Source organism: Neophocaena asiaeorientalis, unplaced genomic scaffold (assembly GCF_003031525.2).
Source record: "Neophocaena asiaeorientalis asiaeorientalis breed wild unplaced genomic scaffold, Neophocaena_asiaeorientalis_V1.1 scaffold23, whole genome shotgun sequence".
Taxonomy (NCBI): domain Eukaryota; kingdom Metazoa; phylum Chordata; class Mammalia; order Artiodactyla; family Phocoenidae; genus Neophocaena; species Neophocaena asiaeorientalis.
In genome coordinates, this window is record NW_020175047.1 from 2,720,693 (window position 1) to 2,743,070 (window position 22,378).

Consider the following 22,378-nt stretch of genomic DNA (forward strand, 5'->3'; position numbering starts at 1 on the left):
TTTTTAACTATTCTAACTTCCTCCAGTTGAGAGGTAGACCCTAACATTCTGAACCTTGACTAGGGTGATTCGAAGAGTCCAGAGTAGCCCAGCTACAAGTACCCAAGTTTCCTGACCTCCAGTTCTGTATTTTTCCACTGCAGCACACTCACTCACTCACTCTCCTCTGAGTTATGAAATTCAAGCATGAGTCCAAATTGGAAGAGACAGATCACTTAGCATAGCCTGTCACTATGTGATTTCTGCTGAGGTATGAATTAAACCTCGGCCCTTGCAATATACAGTTACAGGCTGATATGAAACAAGGAACTGTTTAGCAGACTCTTCATTCACTCTGTCAAGGCCAGTGCTATCATGGGGTCGACAATACAGTAATTTTAGTGATGGGATAATGGACATTATGACAGGCTGCTGCCATGATAGCGACAGGCAGCTCATAATAGGAGGATACCTTCAGATGCTACAAAATATGATTTATCAATTTCTACATCAATTTAGTCAATTGGTCTGGAATATATGAAGGGACTATCTGTTCCCACTGGCTGAAGTTTATTCCCCAAAATACAACTCATTCATTACTGTCTTGAAATAAAACTGAAGCTTAAAGAAAGAGTAACTCTTAGAAAAATGTTTGTTTGTTTTCCAAAAACACTCTTGCAATTTAATCAGCAAAATAACCAGCATCAACTCTTAAAATAAAAGATTCAGAACGAACAATGGACACATACCTATGGCATCATTTTGTTACTTGAAGTTTAATGGTAGGAAACTGAGAGAGGATTCCATTTTAAATGGTCTCAATTTCCTATATCAATTCTCCTTCATATTTGGGGCAATTTCTAATAAATCCAATAAATGGCGTTCCAGGGATATACTCATGATCTCATAGCTCAACTGAAAAGTAAGAAATAAAAGGGGGCAAGGAGACCATAGGCTTCAACCATATACTCTAAGAAATTAAAATAGTTTTCTTTAGGGTCAAATGATTACTTTATGTCCTCCTTGACATCCCATCCAGATTCTCTTTACCTGGTGACTTTCCTAGGTAAATGATATTCATCATCTAACATATTAAATTGTATTAAATTTCAAATATCTTTCTCATGAAAGTATTAGACAGAGGGGTCAAGGCCAGAGCTGAAGAGGAAGAGGAGGGTCAACATCGGATATTTGATGAGCCATGATCTATTGCCTTGTGGTAAATATCTGGGGACTTTATTAAGATACCCTTCCAATTTCCAACTTAAACACGAGGTAAATTATGATCTCCCTAAAAAGATCAAAACTCAGCCACACAAGGCAACCTTAAAGGAATGAAAGAACACCCAGGCCAGCAGAACTAATGACTACATTATCCTCTCTAAAGAAAAAACTGTATCAACCAGAAGTTTGGGAGGAGGTTTGGGGTCAAGAAGGGAAGCAAAGTAAAAGGGAAGTCAGATGGTTAAGCTTTTGTCCATCAATCTAGGACCTTACTGGTGGGAAGGAATCTGGACATCTGAGTTAAAATAATTAACAAATTTTGAAGATGGTTTGACCCCCAAAGAAAGAAGTCCAATACCTGGAAGTTACCCTTGACTTCTTATCTGTCTCATTTTGTTATATTCTGGCTCAAATAAACCCACGCTAGTTAATCCATCTTCTTGCTCTATATCCAAAATACATCCTCAATTCACACAGTGGATCTCCACAACCACTGCTGCTAAGTCATCATAATCTCTCCCTTGAAAGTACTGCTGTATAGCATTCTAACTAGTTTCCCCTCCTTCCATAGCTCATCTCACTATGTACATTAGATCATGTCATGTCCTTACGTAAAATAACCCAATGGCTTCTTGTTGAACTTTGAATAAAATTCAGACTCACTTCCACAGTCTCCAAAGTCTACATGGCCTGGCCTTATCTCACTCTCCAACCTCCATTCCTGTCCTTCTTCCCCATATTCTCTTTTTCCACACTAGGCTTCTTCTGTTGCAGGAACATATCAAAGTTGTTCCTACCCTAGGGTCCTTGAACATGTTGTATTTTATTTGTGACATCACCTGAAGATTGTCATAAGATTGTCCCCTTTCCACCTTCATCTTTTAAATATCAATTCAAGTGTCTCCTCCTTACTAAGGCCTTCTCTTACTTCACTGTCTTATCCAAAGAAGTCCCACTTCCACCAACCTATCCGCCACATCACATTGCTCTAGTTTATTTTTTTAGAGTATGTCACCATCTGAAGTAGTCTTATTTGTTTGTTAATTTTACGTATTTCTCAATATAAGCTCCAAATCTTGCCAACTGTATTTATCGCTATATTTTCAATTTTCTAGAATAGGTCTGAACATCAACAGATGATCAATATATCTTTGTGAATGAATAAACAGATGGATTTTATGAACATGGGTGTTTCAATTCATCTGACAATTACATTTTTCACTGAAATAAATGATTTTGTCATAATGTGATGTCATGTATATTTTAGCCAACCTGAGTCAGCTTCTTAATCCCAATTCCCTCTGGATACTTATCAGAATGGCTATCTGGGATTTAAGAGAGACAAAAATAGGACAGAGGGACCTGATCACAGTATTACCTAAAGAAGTACCCCGCTAGAATGCCTTGCCTAACACCACTCTATTTCCTCTTTACCAATTTTTAAAGATACCATTCTTTCAATCATTCAAAAAATATGTCAGGCCCTATCCTAGCAGTAAAGATGCAGAAATAAATAAGGCATAGTTTGTTTTCTCCCAAAGCTTCCAATATGGTAAATGAAGCAGAAATGTAAGCAATCACACTGTTAAGTGAAAAGTAGGACCACAGAGAAAGAAAAGCTTAAAGAAGATAACATTTGAGATGATCCTTGAATGATGAATGAAATTTTACCAAACACAGAAACAGGGAGAGTCATTATAGACAGAGTGATACATAGAAAAGATTTGGCAGGAGACTGCATGGTGGCTTCAGGGAATCAGGGAACAGTGAATGGTGGGGTGTGACCAGAATACAATAGGAGTGGCTGGAGATAGGGTTGGTAATGCAGGTTGGGGCCAAATTGAAGACAACTTCTAATGCTTTTCTAGGGAAACAAGTTTTATTTTGTAAACTAGTGTTTGGCTAACTATGTTTCGGGAGATACTGGTAAACATGTATCCATGAAAAAGAGATTTCATCATCACACACACTTAAGAAATGCTCTGCACACTCTACTTGCCTTTAGGAGATATAAAACCCCAAAGGCTTTGAAAAATCCTATAATAAAAAATAAACAACTGCTTAACACGTTATCCAATATAAATGACCCATTAACATTTCCAGACATAGTAGCCTTCTCCAGAAGTTAGAGTACATTTAAAGTGAAGCACTACCTTTAAGTGATCTGGAGTCTAAGATAGAATTCTATATCAACTAGTCATCAATTAATTAGTGATCGCCCTGGGTGTAGAAGGTGATGAAGCTAACGATGACTTCCTGATATTCTAACATGGTAACCTGAGTGAATTGTAAAACAGGTTTGAGAGCAGTGCGGGGTAGGAAAGAAGAAGAGTAATGAAAAATCGGCTGAAGCTTCTGCACAAAAAGGGATGAGGATCATAATGTCAACTGTTACCTGTTTTTGACTCATTTATTGGAAAAATAATAACTATAAGCCTACAAGGAACTTCCAGTTATGCTAGGCTCTTTCATAAACTCAAGAGTTTCTGTCCTTAATCTACCTACAATCCTCAACCAATTTTTCTGTCACCTTTCCATTCAGTCCTTTGAAAATGATGTGCTCTCTTATGCTAGAAAACAGCTGCCCTCACATTACTGATATGTTGGCTTCACTTTTTTTTTTTTTTTTTAGAATGGCCAGAAGGTGCTTAGTTTTGATAAGGGAGTCCATAGAGTTGTTGCATATGGAAGTTTAATTCTAAATATTGGTATAAGCAATGTAATAATGGTATGGTTTCAAAGGATACAATTTCATACAATCATTCTGAGATATTATGGTTGACTTTCAGGGGCAGACTGCCTGCATTTTAAGACATGTGGATCCAACTCAACCTTGAATATGTCTACATACAAATTTCATAAAATTCTTAACCGTATATAAACATACTATAAAATAGACAGGAAATTTCCAGAATATTTCCCTTCCCCATCTGATCAGTTAGATCACTCTTCCTCTTCAACATGTCTTCCTGTCAATTTAATGGCCATACTACACTCCTCAGCAAATTCTCTGTTTACACAGTCAGATGGTCTGCCTACTTCTATCTGTTGTACTAATTACCTTTTCATCTGTCACTCAATTCAATCTTGCTCACCTACAGCAACGTGAAAACGAGAGCATTCAGCTCTTTTCCTTCTAGAGAACAGACACGAGGAAGAGTTACAGTGACAGGAGAAAAAGGGGCGTAAATCACTCATGAAGATGATTAAGAACTACCCTGCTATATTTAGGGTAGGTGGAAATTTCTCTTACCAGGACTTTTATTAATTTAATTTAATTTTTGGCTGCATTGGGTCTTCGTTGCTGTGCACAGGCTTTCTCTAGCTGCCGGGAGCGAGGGTACTCTCGTTGTGGTGCAGGGGCTTCTCATGAAGGTGGCTTCTCTTCTTGCGGAGCATGGGCTCTAGGCCTGCAGACTTCAGTAGTTGTGGCACACGGGCTCAGCAGTTGTGGCTTGCGGGCTCTAGAGCACAGGGTCAGTAGTTGTGGCACACGGGCTTAGCTGCTCTGCGGTACGTGGGATCTTCCCGGACCAGGGATCGAACCTGTGTCCCCTGCATTGGCAGGCGTTTTCTTAACCACTGTGCCACCAGGGAAGTCCCTTATCAGAACTTTTAAACAGAAACTACTCGCCTATTTGTATATATATCCTTCCTTCCTTCTTTCCTTCCTTCCTTCCATCCATCCTATCATCCATCCAGTCAACAAATTAAGCATGTATTAAATTACCAACTGGGTATTATCATTATGCTACGTGTTATAGAAGATGTCATAATAGTGTCCAAAGTTGGCTGCAATCACACGAAAAGTATTCATCTTCATTAACTAATAAAAGCAAATTAAAAAAGCAACAGCATGCAATTTTTAGCTTACCAAATTTATAAATGATTTTTATAAAGAAAGAACCATCAAGAGTACAGGAGGAAAGACATGTTCACACACTCCTGGAATGGGAGGACTATAAATCTGTAAAGTCCTTTTAGAAGCAATTTGGCAATTAACTCTAAGCTCTATGGGGCAGGAATCAATCTCTTTTGTTTTCCATTATGTCCCCATTGATTAACACAGTGCTTTGGCATCTGGGAACTGTTCAATAATTAATTGTTGAGTAAAAATCGACTGAACAACAACGTTATAAGCCTAAAAAAATTTACACCCTTCACTCACTGATTCCTTTCCTGAAAATATATCTTAATGAGAAAACTGGTTAGAGGTTAATGTATGCCAAAACTTACTTCAGTTTTGTTTATATTAATAATAATAATATAACCTAAATGTCCAACAATATGAGTTTTTGTAGAAACAGTAATATTTGGCAGTCATTAAAATTATGTCAAAAAGAAAAATATTTTACTAATAGAAAAATGTTCATAATTAATGTTAATGTAAAAGAAGCAATACAGTTTTATATTCTTAACTTCCCACTAGCAGACCAATACTTTATATTTAGGTACATCTGTGAGCTCATGTTACTATAATATATTACATTTTTTTTCTGAAGACACATATGCAGAGTCAATTGAAGAAACTAAAAAGGTATCAAAGTACTAACTGTGGTTACTTCTAGGTGGAATTATAGCTACTTTAATATTTTTCAAACGTATCTTTAGCTTATAATAATATTTTTTACCATAAACTTGTATTATTTCTACATCAAAACCAAACAATAAAATTATTTTAAAAGAGTGATATAAATGCTCACTTTTAAACTAAGAGAATTTATGATTATCCACTTAGACTTTATTCTTATTTTAAAAAACTTCAAGTTGAAAACAGAGAAAAATATATACACTGCAAGTATCTTCCTCTTAATTTTGCTGTGAGTGCTCTAAAAATATAAAGTCTTAAAAAAAAAACTAAAACATTGTAATGAAGTGCAATAATATGTGTGATGGAGGACAAATAACGTAGATCAGAGAAATGAATGATCAGTATACAAACAGAATCAAAAAGCATTTTCTAAGATTGCCTTCCCAGTCTGGCAAAGGCAGATTTATTTGCTAATCACTCTAAAATGTAATATAAATCTAGGAATTTTTATATAATTTTAAACAGTGCATTTTTAAACTACTTATTGAAGAACTATCACAATGTTGACCACTAACTAAATAGCACAGCCTATCAGAATAAAGTGCAAATGTGTTCAGTTATGGATTTTTAATGTGGTGCTGCCAACTACTATACTCTGAGCACTTACATTTAATGACGAAAATGATGGAGAAAAAAGGTCATGTAATCTACAATAGACTGTACAGAAACTAATTATAAAGTAATAGTTCACGACATTATTTCAACCTTCTAGAGAGCAAGTGACTCCTAAATTAGGCAAAGAAACTGTGTAGAATCAGATTTTCTTTTTCTGATTGTCCGCTCAAAGTGCAGTTCAGTACCTTCCGTCACTGAACAGCATGACCCACTTGAATGCAGAATATAATTTCTGAACAGTGATTCCTATATTTTAACAGCACCACCAAAAAGAAGAATCTGAGTCAAACTAAAAACGAGACAAATATGCAAAGCAATAAATCTGTGCTAACAACTGGTTATTACAATCTCTTTGTTATTAAATAGAGCTACTCTAAGGACAGAAGATGTCACTCTTGATCTTATGGCACTTGTATAATGAGTAATAATAATAATAAATCAAATTCGAAACTTAAGTACCTTTACGTACAAGATCCCGTGCTAATATTCATTCAGAAATCAACAACACCTAGTTGACTGATTGTTACGTGCTGGGTTACTGGGAGAACAAGGGTAAATAAACAGATTGTGCTCTAATTGAATTCGGCTTAGAGAAGCAGATAGATACTTATTCATAACTGTGATACAATGTGATAGGTGAATTGTGCATGGTGCCCAGCTAGACATAAAGGTAGACAAGACATAGTCTTTCTTCTCCACAGCCACCAATGCAGCTAAGAAGTCAGGGTCCAAAAACAGAATAGTGGTACTACAAAATTGTCACAAAGAGATGAATGGACAGCTGGTGACTATGAGTTAGGCATATGAGGAATCTTTCACTCTCTAATCAGGAGACCGAGAAGGAAACAACTAACCACAATGCCAGGTAATGTGCTAATTGTGCAGGATACCACATTAAGTAGAGGCTTGAGGAGCTAAAACGGACTGGAAAGGATTAGAGAGGAGGGTGCTTAAACCAGACTTTTAAGTAACATATAGGCTTTGTTACGCAGAATGGGACATTCCATCAGAAGGAAATAGAAAGCTGAGAGTCTAGTGCAGAGGTTGGCAAACTTTTTCTATAAAGAGCCAGATAGAAAATATTTTAGGACTCTCTGGCCCTACAGTCTGTATTACAACTGCTCAACTTTGCAATTGCAGTACCAAAATAGCCATAGATAATGTGTAAACAAATGAGCATGGCTGTGCTCCAATAAAGCTTTCTTTATAAATAGTATAATTGGGATTTCATATAATTTTTCACAAAATTATATTAAATATTATTATTCTTATTTTATTCAACGATCAAAAATATTTTTAAAAATTCTTGGCTCAGAGGCTATACAAAAACAGGTAGCAAGTTGGATTTGACCTGTAGGCTATACTTTGCTGACTCCTGGTCTAGTTAGAAGGCAAGCTAAATACACACACATGACAATTTCAAATATATAACCAGTGTTCTCAATTCTACCCAGCCTTTCCATTTTATAATACATGTTTTGTAATACCCTCTTTTCTCCATCTGAAATGAAATTCATGGATAATACAACTGCCTACACATTTTTAAATAATGCCTTAACTGAAGTAAAAGAAGAAATAAAAAGAAAGTACTTTATGTTAAGATAGTATGTTTTCAATATGGCAATCTGTGAGCCCAACTATACTAGAAAATGTAATAAAGTAGTCACATGTTTACGTGTACTTATAATGAATAAATTTAGATTTAAATGGAATAAAGAGACCAGATATCACATCTGCAAGAAACACAGGAAAAGTGAAAGAGTAGACATATGAAGAGTAGACACATATGAAAATTAGTGTTGGAAGAAGTAATAATGGTTCATTTGTATATAATAAGAGAGCAAAGGAAATACTTTAGTTGAAATATAATCTAACAAGATTGCTGATAAAGTGGAGAAAGTAAAAGTGTCATATTTTTGTAAATAAACTTATAACTTAGTGCCAAAATAATTACTTACAACTTAGTGTCAAAATAATTCTCTGCTTTATATGGGGCAGACCGGTGAGGAACTTTATCTATCTATCTATCTATCTATCATCATCTTCACCTCTCTACCCCTATTTGGAATTACCCCTCATGTAAAGATAGACACTTGATTTGACTTCTAGTGCTTCAATAGATCTTGGGACTCTGTCCTTTGATAAAAAATGAGGACTAGAGAACCCCAGCCACCTAAGAGCCTACAGGGAAACTTGAGTATAGATGACCTTTGGAGAAATATCAGAGTAATACTGAAAACAACAGAAAACTCTAAAATAAATAATTTCACATAATTTTCACAAAATAGATTTCTTATAGTGTGATAACATTTTAAAAATAAATATAAGGTATGGCAATCAAAGAAAATATTTTTTAAAACAATCTTATTGAAATTTGGTGAACTATTTGTATTTCAAGTGCTGTTACCAATTTAAAATGTTTGGTTCTATGTCTATTAAAAGGACCTCAAGTCTCTTCAATTACGTATTTGCAGGTGACATTTACAAATGTAAACTGATACACGAGAGGTGTATCGATGACATAAATACCAGGATCAGCAATATTGCTCAAGATAGGGATTTTCCAAACTGGGAACCAACTCCTGATAAAATTCCTAACAGAACAAAGTACAATGATCCCTTGATTTACACAGGAGTTACATTTCTAGAATATTAAATGATTATTAAATCCTTGCAGAAAATACTTTGTTTATAAAACTGAATTTGATTTTAGGTTTAGAAAATTAAAAATAAAACTTCATGAATATGAAGTGAAATGTTAAAAATTGTGCATTAATGGAGTCATTGTTTATTCTTCAGGACTTCTCTGCACATTATAGTACATTTAGCATCCCTGGCCCCCTTCTCCTAATGCCAGTATCACCTCTCAGGCATTATCAATACATAAGTCCCTCCATGCGTTTGTAAAATGATTTCTAATGGCTCGTCTCTCTCCTTATCTTCTTGGGGACTGCTGGTCTGAATTATAAGAATGTAGAAATTAGGTTTATGTAATTCTTTGTATAATGCCCAACACTGCATTATCAACAAATTGCATGCTTAATAATTTTCTTGTCAGTAATTACGCTTCGTGAAGCAGAGCACATAAAGGTAAGAGAGGGAAAGCTGCCTGAAACAGTAAAAAGAATTCTGAGTTCAACGACACTGGCCAATTCTGCCACAAACTGAATGACCTTGAGCAAGTCTTTTTAACTTTTCTAGGCTTCACGTTCTCCTTTGGAAAATACACTAGATGACCTCTAAATTCCCATCCAGCTCTGACATAATTATAAAATATCTATCTATCTATCTATCTATCTATGCCTTTGGGAAATTAAAGGAATGAAAGTAGAGAATGGAGAATTAAAATCAGGTGATGCTACATTTGTAACAGATCAAACAATATCAAAAAGAAAACCCCAAAGCTAAGAAGATGGCCAATGGAGATGGTGGTATTAAAGGGAGGTATTTGATTCTTGGCATAATAGATGCATAGGTGGGTAGACAATGCATATGAGATTCACATTCATTCAGCAACGTGAGATGATGTTGTCGGACTTATGAAAGACAAACTCTACATGTACTTTTATTTTGTACTTATATTAAGTTTAAAATACATGGTTCCTGATTCCTTACCATAAATATTGCCAAGATTAAATCCAATTGGCAAATAACTACAGATGATGGGGTCTTTCTAAGAGCAGGTATCTTATTCTGTTATCAGTGCTGTGGGGATCGACTCCACTGCTTCAGATCAGCATAGTTCTCAACCTCGATCACAGAGTTAAGGGCTCTTTAAGGGCTCAACCAACTCAGGGTTCCTGAGACCAGAAAACAAAGTAGAATGGGGAAACCTGGGATTCTGCTAGGAGGTGTCAGTCCTCCCAACCATGTAAAACACTCCAATTCCTTACGGAAATTTCCTGTTAAATTAAAGAATTAAAGAGGTCTCTGAGGGTATTCTCCCTTCCAGTGTACCTCAAACAGGCCTTTCTGTAAGATGAGGTGGAAAGGTTGAGTCCGATAGAACTTTATTTGAAACTAGTTCTGCCTTTATCAGTTGCGCCCTCGTGAGCAAGTTACTCGTAGCCTCAGTTGCCATATCTGAAAAATGGGAATCATATAATCACTCTTTTACTGTTGTTGGAAGAATTCCAAGTGATGATTAATGTAAAGACCCTAGCACAGGGCTTTACACATTGTGGGTGTTGAGAGTATTCGATAAATACCGTCACCTTTGGTCTTTTCTTTTCCACCCTCTGTACTTTGTCTCTCCTGCCCTGCCCTAGAAAGAAGGCTCTGCTGATGTCAGCATCCAGTAGCAGGGGTGCCAGGAGTGCTGACTGACTGGCTTCAGATCTGCCCAAGGCATGCTCAATGCTTTTATTCCTTCTGTGATACCTCTTATTCTCTTATGTTTCCCTTGCCTGGAGGCTGCTGGTGTTTTCCAGAGACTAAAAAGTCTTATTCTTCCTTAGTAAGGGACTCTCTATGGAAGGAATCAGTAGAAGCAGCCACAGAGTTAAAACAAACTGTCAGATCTTTCTAACCAGACAAAAGTTGAGCCTGAGATTTCAGCCTAGGGCAACCCTACTTCTTGGACTAAAAAATCCTCTGCACTCAAGTTCCTGTAAACTGCTATTTCTGGAGGAGCTGTAGAGGGACTGTTAGGGAAGATTTACACAGTTTGGCTAAATACTTCAAATGTAGTTTTCTAGCAGTATGTACTGAGAAGATCTAACATCACCCACCTCTGAATGCAAGCTTATGAAAATGCTAGTTTATCAAAACAAGTCTATTTTACATGATTTTTTTTCTTAGTGTACACCATCGTAAACCTCTGAGAACCCTGAAGGACAAAATGACACCCCATCATAACGTGGTACTGTGTCAAGTGTTTCTGAACAGTTGCCTGGCCTAACCTTCATCACTATAAGCGAGGCATCAAAAAATTCAGCAGACAGACTAGAAACTCTAATAAAGGACCACAATACTGATAATTAATTCGATGGATGATATGTTCTTCAGGTTAAAAAACATAATTTGGATATCACTAGTCATCATAAATACCATTTTTTAAATTGGACAATTCCTGCGTTCTAAGCACCACGCTTGGCTCTTTAGATAGAGTACTTTCAATTCTTATTACACTTTTCTGCAACAGGATTATAACATTCTAAGTTTTACAGAGGGGCGGATGAGTCTTAAAGAGGTTAAGTCTTAAAGAGGTTAAGATCACACAGAGCTAGTAAGTTCAAACTTTGGGTTATCTGGCTCTAAAGCATAAATCCTTTCCAAAATGTGTCTCATTCATTAATGGATGTCAGGTGACAGAGCCACAGAATATTAGTTTTGGAAGGGATACAGAGGTTCATTTAGGAAAATCAGTTTTCTTAGAAACAGAGAAACTGAGGCCTAGAAGGGTTCCTTAACCATGAAGCCTAACACAGAGTGTGGCAGAACTCTTGAATCCTACGGTGGCTCAATGCTGCTGACCCAGCAGGGTCCTCACCAAGGCCCACCAGGCTTTCTGTGACCCATCCCCTGCCCATCTCTCCGTGGGCAGACAGAACTAAGAGCAGTTCTACACAGATACCAGGGTGTTACAACTGTTTCTGTTTTTGTTATTTTTGCCCCCAAAGCCTATCTCTCTCTGCCGACTTGATAAACACACATTTTTTCAAGATTCAATTCAGTTCCATCCAAGTATCACTACCTCTACGAAGTCTTCACTAATTCACCTCTCTTCTCTTCCCAGAAAAAACAGTTATAGTGAATTAAGGAATAGGTTAATAGAAGCCAACTTTTATTGTGGATTTATGATTCATTCATTCCACAAATATTTATTGAGTCTCTACTGTATGTAAGCACCGTGCTAACTGCTTTATATGTATTATGTTAATCATTCCTCACCATAATCCTAAGAGTTAAGTACTATTTTTATCCTAATTTTACAAAACAGGAAATGTAGGCATAAAGAGATACAGTATCTTTTCTTAAAAAAAAAAAAAGGATATTTTTGTCTTTCTCCTTTGTAGTCCCTTTGTATCCTGAATACACATTTACTATGGAATTTGCAGCACTCCGTGGAACTTTGTTTCACTTCCAAATTTTGATTTATGACGCTATTATTCTGTGTATATAGTGATATATTTGCTAAGTATTGTATACTACTGTAGGTCGTAAGCTCCATAATGGTAGAGGTGGTATCTACTTTGTTTCCTATTATATCCACAGGGCCTGACAGAGTGGCACATAGTAGGTACTCAGGAAATGATAGTTGAATAAAGAAATGAAGAATGAATGAATGAATAAAGAACAAATGCATAGAACCCTGGTCTCTGAGTCTTCACTGTCTGTGCTGCCTCCCCAGACCAGTCTGCACTGGGCAGAAGTGCCGCATAAGCAGCGATGGACATGTTTTTTTTGTTTTTTGTTTTTTGTTTTTCCCCCAAGGCCGATACTATTATTTTGGATGTGCATTCTAGAACTCACTTCTGGACACTATAATTTTCCATTTTCTTACCTATTATTATGGTTATATTAATTCTACAGATCCAAATGGAATGAAAACTTATTTGAGAAGGGACAGGAGCTGTTTTTTATTCCAGCTGAGGAATAACATAATGACAAAGTCCTGTTAGTACACAGCACCCCCAAATAACAGGAGTTTGGCAAAGAGCCTTGGGAGGAACTCAAGTCATTACCATGGCCCTGTATTATAGCAGCCGGAAATCACACTGCTGATTTCCACGTAACACAGCAACTATCTCCAAGGGTAAGCTCCCAGCTCCCAGACACTTAATAGCCCTCAGGCACGTTCTGTACCACATATGGGTCCCTAGGCAACTCTAAAACATGCACTTTCCTTCTTTCTGCTTTATCAAGGAGTCTACCGTTTACTATCATTAGCCTCTATCTTTTATTTTACAATATTTCACAGGATACCTTTAGTTAATTTAAGGGATAAAAATGGTATCCAAAAATCCTCAAAACAGACTTAGTTTTAATGGACACATATTCATACACACACACTCTTGTTTCTGTGATAGTTTACATGGGCATATAATACATACACATCTGTATATTTCAAATATTAGACATATTTAATAGATGTATATGTAAATGAATACAGATATATATATATATACATAGAGCAGCATTTTCGAGTACCTATCAGAAGTAAAGGCAATATACTTTATAGACAGAAAAAACATTGTAAGAACAGCTAGTAATTTCTAGGAGAGAAAAGAATAATATAGAACTTTAATTTTTATATGTGTATATGTATATGCATGTATATATATGTATAATTATATACACATGAAAATATGTTAATACATGAAAGTAGATATTATAGAGATATTTAAATATATATATTAATATAGATATTTAAATATATATCTCTATATTAATATAGAGATATTTAAATATATATATATGTGCATATACAGACACATTAAAAATTATTCGACATAATATATTTGAAAGGGCACGGGAGTGGAATGAAGAGAGATTGATCAAGCTAGTATAGCACATTTTTAGGACTAAGATGGTAAAAGGGTGGAAGAGTCAGTTGATAGAAGAGTGTCACAACACTGAAGATCCTAAAAGATATGGTATCGGTTCTCCATTATTTGGGGAGTAACTGTTCTTAGCAAGTAATAAAGTACACGTGAATAAGAGAGAAAAATGTAGAGAAATGTGTATACAAAAGAATAATGGGAGATGGTGGCTGCCTCATTTTATTGCCTTCTCATATGTCACTGGATCTTTAATTATCAGTGCAGAGTCTATTTCAATCTTTAAAGCATTAAATGGCTATAAATTTAAGGAATTAGGAGGCTGACTTTGTTAAAAACCAAGGAAGGGAAAAGTTTCCCTTGGTTGATGAAAAATGTACCAAGATTTTTTGAGCATAGTTATTACAATATAGTATTAGAGATTTTGGTTTGAGCAATGATGAAAAGTTTATTACATCTTAGATAAAAAGAATTGTAAAAATAAAGCATGTTTGCATATTCTACTCTGTGCAAAATCCATAAGCTAGATGTGTTTGCCTTCTCTGCCTATGTAAGCCTTGAGAATTTAACATAATCAATAAAGAGATATAGGCTAAAGACATTTAAACACATGTGTTTGTTAAAGAATAGGGACTTCATAATTGTTGACTGTTTATTCAGTTTGGAATTCATGTTAACTTTAAAAAATAACTGAGTTTCCAAACATCAGGCTCCATTTCAAGGTGAACTAGTTTAATTCTAAAATGACAATATATTCTTTTTTTAAATCAAGATGCTGAAATCATGATATTAATGCATCAAAAGCCATATATAAGGCTATGTATATGTAGCATTAAGATCTAGTGATATATACTTACAAGTACTTAAAAAAAACTAATATTAAAATTGGAATGTTCTCTACACCTCTCAGATCATAACGTTTTACTCATGATCAATACCCACTTCTTAATTATGCTAAAATCATACTAAAATCAAGAGAGGATTTTTTTCTGCAAACACAGATTTTTCTCTTTTCAGTGAATTTTTATGAACAGAGTTCTATATCTATGACAATGATTACAGGTGCCTTTTATTTATATTTTATAGCATTTACAGGAAGTTGTTTTCCCTCTTCTGGATGGAGACAGGAAAAAATGAGCCAATTTCGTTTCTGGTACAATGCTAGTAGTTTGGGGCAAGAATAAGCTAGGAATCAAATTAAGGGACTCTGGACATCTGCTTCAGAAATATGTTACAGGGGAATACGAGTTATACTTTTTAATATAAATAACCTTATTGCTTCTATGAATACATGAAATGTTGCATTATTTTATTCTGAGTGTAATTGTCTAGCCTGCTTCCAATTGTATTCCTTCTGTTTATAAAATGAATTATTTAGTACAAACACATTTTCTTCTCCATCACTGAAAAGGTATACAGCATTATAAGAGTAAAATTAGAATAGGATACTTTAAATCGCTGCTTTCCATAGCTGAAGAAATGAATGTTTTTTTTATCTTTAAAGAGACGGAAAGTATCTGATTAAAGTTCATTTTCTCTTTCTTCCTTAAAACAAGACAAAACCCTAGGCTAGGCAGAATAGAAAAAGTTAACAATGATTAGAAGTAATAGTGCTGCTAAAGTCTATGATGCAGAATAGTAAAATCATCTGAGGACTAAAGAAGTTGAATTTGGGGAAAAGTCACTGAAAGAAACTGAGCACAGCATCCCTTGACTTTCACAGGCCACACAGAAGTGTGAGCCCACAAACACCTGTGAAAATTACAGGATTTCTTGGCCTACCATTTACCAAACAGGCGTACCCAGTCAGCAAGGAGCACCCAGAAAAGTTTCCAAACCGTGCTAGCCTTCCCCAGCGTGCTCTCAGTTTCTTCCAATACTCACGGGAAAGTCACAAGGAAAAGGCTCACCTGTGCTGGGCTGAACCAGCCATGTGGGCAGGCACAATGCTCCCCACAAGTCCCTTTGCCCTTGGTGCTCGTCTTGTGGGAGCTTTTCCGCACACTGTCCCACAAAGTGACCAGCTTGGTCCTGTTTGAAGCTGGGCCCCCAGGTCCCGAGGAGGGCATAGTCTGAGAACTGTACCCGAGCCCCTGAGGACTCCTCTGCCAGCCACAAGCGCAGTGGGCATCCCTGATCAGTGTGGGTGCGCTCCTGCCGGCATCCATCCCATCGGACCCCCGGCTGCAGCTGTGTTGCTTGGTGAGGTATGCATTCATACTGCACTGATGCCTACTCCTGCCTTTGGTCAGCTCTGCACAGGAATGTCTCCTCCCTCACACCCCTTTCTTCCAGGCAGTTGTAAAAGTCTTTTTTTTTTTTTTTTCTCCCGTGGTTCCCTCAGTATCTTTGACAGCTGCTATAGCAGCGCATCGTGGGAGCAGCTCCGCACAGCATTATCTGCGGGCTGGTAGCTCTTTGTCAATAGATGACTCAACTCACAGAGCAACTTGACAGTATCCCTGCTCTAGGCAGAAGCAATCAATGCTCCACACAGCTGGGCTACAGGACTGTACACTGTTACAAACCCTTTTTGGATGGAGCCCCACAGTAAAGCATACTCTTCGCAATTCGGCATTCTGGTTTTTCCCTCTCTAGCTGATCCCCACGCAAAATACAGACCTCAGGAAAGAGAGCTTCTTATCAGACTAGCAGGACCCTTCTTTCCAGAAAGAATATATCTAGGCTGAAACAATATAGCGTAAGCAATGTAAAATGATGGGGAGGTTAACCTGTGAAACAATTTCCAACATTTACAGCAATCACTTATTTAGAGAGAGGTTTGCCAAGACACAGACCAAATCATGAGGTAACTAAATAAGAGGACCAGTATTAACTCTAAAGAACATTGATTCATTCAGAAAAATCACTTAGATCACAGCATTATACCAGAGTGCTTTCAAATTTGGAAGTTTGTTTTAGAACATGATTATATATTATAGTCCAAACATATATTATTTATGCTATGAACAATTATTAATTCTTTCTGATTCAAAAGTAAAGCAATTTCCAAAGTTCCAAACTGATGGGTTGGCTTATTTTGACACAGTGTTTTTCCTTACCCCAAATTATTCTGAGGATTTCCTTTCAAATACTTTACCACAACAAATACATTCACCACAGAGAGAGTCTGCATTTTAAAGTGAAAGACATCTAATTCTGCCATCCAGTATTTTGGTTTCCAAAGACAGAATTTTCAAATTCTTTCACTAAAAAATGAGTGAAATCTATCCAATTTAAAGCAATTGCCTTCCAAAGAGGACATGATTGTTTTAAATTTTAAATTTTAGTATGTTTGCAGAAGCCATGCATAGTATTTTCAGGAAAGGGAAAGGCTAATTACTACAGCACTTAGAATTTTTATTCTGTTTGAAACTTTCCATATCTCTTGCCAAAATGCCTATCCCTATCACATATCCCTAAGGAAATAATTTTGGTTTGATTGGGGAGCAAAGTGCCATCTATGCAGCACCAAACAAGTGTGATATAATCCCACGATATAGTTATTCTAGTTATAGACCATCAGGTGCCATCAGACCCACTTTCGCAGTGGACTAACCAGGTGCTGGGGCAGTGTAGACCTCATTTCTATCTGAGTCGACAAGGTTCTTGTTTCAAAAGCCATGATTACAACATATTCTACAATTCAACACTAGGACTCCCTGGATAAATCATTGTTATATATAAAAGTCCTGAAAGGAAGGGGCAGGGATTTCTCTTTTCGTGTACCTGCATGAAAGAAACCTTTCACAAATTCTGTGCAAGGGGTTGGTATAAGTACCTTGCCTGGCACAGTAAGCATTCAAAACACCTTTGCTAAATAATAATGACCCATATGTGTCAGTTCAGAGGGCAGGCCTGGGTCTGTTATTGACTATTTTTTCCCAAGCTCCTAGCCCACTGCCTGCCCAGCACATCGTAGCAGGCTTATGATAAATACGTTTTTGGACGGATGAATAGATACTTGGGTGGATGTCTAATAGAAGGAAAGAGTAGAAGAATGACGGAGTTGACTAACAGTTTTAGAAAATAATATTTGATTCAGCGGTGCTCCAGAAACAAACTATTTCTTAAGGTTGGCTTTACTGTTGATTTTGAGATATTAAGGAAATTTGCCACAAAAACGTGAACACTTGAACTGTTGGGTAGGTATAACAATGGCATTAATGGTATTTCTTTCTGAAAGAGGAACAAGGAATCACTATCAATACTTACAAACATAAAATTGAGGCAAATAGATCATCGTGGGATACGCAATGAGAAAAGGAGCAGAAAATTCTCTCCCTTTCTTTTTCTCTTCTTCTTCCTCCCTCCCACGCCCCGCTTCATTTTTTTTTATGCTGAATCAAGGGCTAATGGCTGAATGACCTTCTGGGTCAAATAAAGCCCTAGAGAACTTCATATTTATCTGGTGTCACCATGCTGCACGGCTGTACAGTAGGACTTGATGTGAGATGGCAATCCACCACCCTCCAAATGAGAATGTAAGGAAGTGATAAGTTTGGCTCTCTCCAATCTTATCTAACCATAGGTGCTTCTCCAGTTTTTCAGGCAGATTTCATTGCTCAGAGGCCCATTGAATCTTCAGGGAATACATGCCCTGTTCTCATCCATTTGCCTCTCAAGTATAAGAATCAATCTGTGCAGGAGTCAATGTGAATGTTATAATTTTGTAATGGCGTGTGCAGCTTGCAGCAAGACAGAAAAGTTCCTGGCTGGGCACTACTCAAAGATATTATAAATCTTCATAGGGACCTAAATCTGTTATGAATGAGTTCTTTGGAATCAGCTTTTTCTTCCCATCACAAAGACAAGAGAATTGCTGTTTTAATAACCTTTGCATGTCATTTCTATATAGAAAAATAAATATTACATATTGCCTAACTAATGTGACTTTCCTCCAAAGATCTTAAAGACCACAGCAAACTTTTGTTAAACGTGCTTCAAAACTATTGAAATTGTACTTTCCCTTTAACACGTATAAAATAATCCTAGCCTCCTCTCTCCCCCTCCCCCCCAGTTATTTTTTCCTTTTCAAAAATGACGTTTGGCTTTCCAAGTCTGTGGACAGACCACTTAAAACAGATAAATATGTCCAGCTAGCCCACTGTACTATGAAACAGACCTACTAATTAAAGATAATTCAATTCGATCAACTGTAATTGGTCAACTGTAATGACCATAGGATGACATGAAAGTCTGGCAAAACGAGAATTAGTGGTGCACAAGTCCACATCTTACTTATCATTGTGATTTAACATGGGCATATGGCGCACAGAGCAATACTTAGATGAGATACATCTTATTGACCTCTCTTTGACCTGGTAGTGCCTCCATAGAACAACCACTAGAAGGTTTTTGTTTATTTTATTTTATTTAAAATTTGTTTTTATTGAATGAAAGATTCTTTAAATTCTATAGTGCTTTACCATTTTCAAAAGTTTCACACACATGATTTCATATAATCCCATTTTGAAGCAAGGGCTTAAAACTAAAATCCTGGCTTAATTTGTTTAATAAAAAATAAATATCAAAGATGAATTGCTAAATAAATTGTACTGCACTAAAACACTATGCAGATTCTTTTCCAGATAAAATTTCCTGCAGGCACTCTATGCATATGAGAAATGAAAATATTAATTACGAAAGAAGAGCTAAGTGCTTGCTAAAGGATGGCTGGGTAGCAGAAAAGCCCTTTTGCAGCCACAAGTAATGTGTTAAATAATCATAAAACGGTATAGAGTATTAGACACAATTTCTCTTGATTTGAAAAGTATGTACAGTGAATTCCTGTGACCGCAAAGACTAGAGATGTTACAAATGCTAACAAATTAATATTCTTCTACATCTAAAACCTTCAGTCTAGGCAATCTCCAGAACTAAGCACAATTACCTTCTAAAATAAGAGAGAACCCAGAATAGTTAAGGTAATTTAGGTTCTAAAATTATTTCCAAAATACTTATATCAGTTTAATCATGAATCTTATGAGGCAAAAGTAAGCATGAATTAACAGTGTGCAAGGACACATCCCTATTGCTATAGAGATTTAACTTGGACAGAGGATTTAATAGGGAGTAGAAAAAAAATTTTAAAGGTCCCAAATTCTCACTAATACACTTGGATTTGGGTGGATGCTAGTGGGGAGGGGATTAATCTGAATTGAAAAGGCCAAATTGTCAAATGGTTTTCAGGAAATGCATATTTATTCTATTCTAACCAACTTTGTAACACTATTAGAGAAATAAGAACACAGGTTATATGACATTTCTTAGAGAATCTGAAAGGAATATTGATAAAAGGTAATAATCATTTATAATTTACATATTTTAACAATTTAACCTAAATGATGAACCACAGTATTACAAGGAAGTTGTTCTCAGCCTTCCAGATTAAAGTAATGTCACGTCTCCTGTGACTCTTTCCAGATCCACCTGGCATATTCAGTTATACTCTACAGTATTTGTCTGTGTAAGTATCTTCTACTTTCGTCTATTCCTCTCAATCACCATGATGACCATCCTAGTCTAAGCTACCATTCACTTCTCTGTAAAACTTGTGAAACAGCTTCGTAACTGGCCTCTGGCACCACCTTTACTCCAATTCATGCTCATGTAGTGGCCAGAGTGAATTCTTCTAAAGTGAGAATCTGATTAGGTTCTACCCTGCTTGAAAACTGTGAATGAAGTCTCGTTTTCTGGGAATCTTTATCCCTACAGAGAATACAATCTTTAAAGTGGCTTGCATGGTCCTTAATCCTGCCCTGTGCGACCCAGCCTCTACTGCTTTCCCCAGTCTCACCCATCCCTCACTATCCTCCAACTCTTCACACCTTGTTTAACCCTCCAACTATCGTGTTCTCTTTCCCTCTTCACACCTCCACATAATTCATTTCTACTCACCCTTCTGTAGGGTGCATCAAGATACAACCTCCAAGAAGCCATCTCAAGGAAACACAGAATACAATCTAAAAAGAGTGGGCTCAGTATGAAACACAGCTCCAAAACAAGTCTACCAGAGCTTACTTCCTACCAGATTGCCATCTCAAAGCCTCTTCTATTCAGAAATTCTGGAGTCCTCCCTGCATTCCAGAGCTCAACCCAAATGCCACCTTTTAAGAGAGCATTTCCTGGACACTGCCCCACCCGCTTCCAGAACAGATTAAGTCATCCTCCCATTAAACACTCATTTAGCACCTGTGCTCCTCTATTATATTACTTACGACAACTGCAATTAAAACAAGAATTGCACTATTACTTGTTTTGTGCCATTCTCCTCAAACAGAATGTAAGTAACAGCCATTAGGGAAGGGAGATGGCTCTTTTTTTGCAGTTGCATCCTCTGAACCAAGCACAAAAGGCATTTAGTGTTTATTAAAATAAATTAAGCAAGAAAGAAGATAAAATTGTTCTTCAGTGGTTATTCCAACATAGGTATCTGGGTCTATGTTCTACATCTTAGTGTAAAATGAACAAATAAGCATTTTGAATTTAAACACAAAATAGTAATGTGTTCTTAAGGTCATTATGTGAAACATTTCAGTGGCTGAGTGGTGTAAGTGTATGAATTTATCTTTTTGAAGAAATTTGCTAGCGGTCTTATAATACTAACACATAGAAATGGCTGCTGTTTATTTTAGCCAGATCTTCATTCATAAAAGCTGCTCTTCCTGACAGCTGTGTTTTTCTCTCAAGTGTTGTCAGACTGTTCTCCCTTTATAGCTAGATGGGACAAAATGGGGAGTGGTTCCCCAAGTCAGAGGCCAGTCAGTGGTAAAGCAGGGAGAGAATCCCAAACTTCAGCCACCAAAGTCACGTTCCTCTTAAAATGATATAGTCCAAAAGGTATATTGATTTCACAGTATATTACAAGTATGTATTAGGGAGCAGAAAGGCACGATGACATCTCCTCTTCCTCTCCACCAAGTTAGAAAGTTAAAACATTAAACAGCATTATTATCCATAATAGTCATCCCCTTTAGTTCCTTTTAAAAAATTGTGGTGAAAAAATACATAATATTAGATCTACCCTCTAAACGAAGGTTTGAGTGTACAGTACAATATTGTTGACTATAAAGCACAATGTTGCATAGCAGATCTCTAGAACTGTTCCATCTTGCATGACTAAAATTCTATTCCCATTGCACAGTGACTCTTCATTTCCCTCCTCCCAGCTCCTGCCAACCACCGCTCTACTTCCTGCTTTCATGAATTTCACTACTTCTGCATACCTCATACAGTATAAACGGAATCATGAAGTATTTGTCTTTCTGTGACTAGCTTATTTCATTTCATATAATGTCCTCAAGGTTCATCCATATTATAGCACATGACTGGATTTCCTCTTTCTATGGCTGAATAATATTCCACTGTATGTATATACCACATTTTCTTTATCTGTTAATCCGTCAGTGGAGAATTAGGCTGCTTCCACCTCTTGGCTAATGTGAATAATGCCTCAGTGAACACA

General features: G+C 36.6%; 1 protein-coding gene across 1 annotated transcript in view; it reads right to left on the minus strand.

Annotated features, from left to right (window-relative positions):
- Positions 1–16,130, minus strand: part of DLG2 (discs large MAGUK scaffold protein 2) — a 783,758-nt gene extending 767,628 nt beyond the window's left edge. Inside the window, exon 1 of the mRNA XM_024763574.1 lies at positions 15,822–16,130. Within this exon, the coding sequence (XP_024619342.1) occupies positions 15,822–16,130 (309 nt within the window). The remainder of the gene's footprint in view (positions 1–15,821) is intronic.
- Between the last annotated feature and the right edge of the window lie 6,248 nt (positions 16,131–22,378).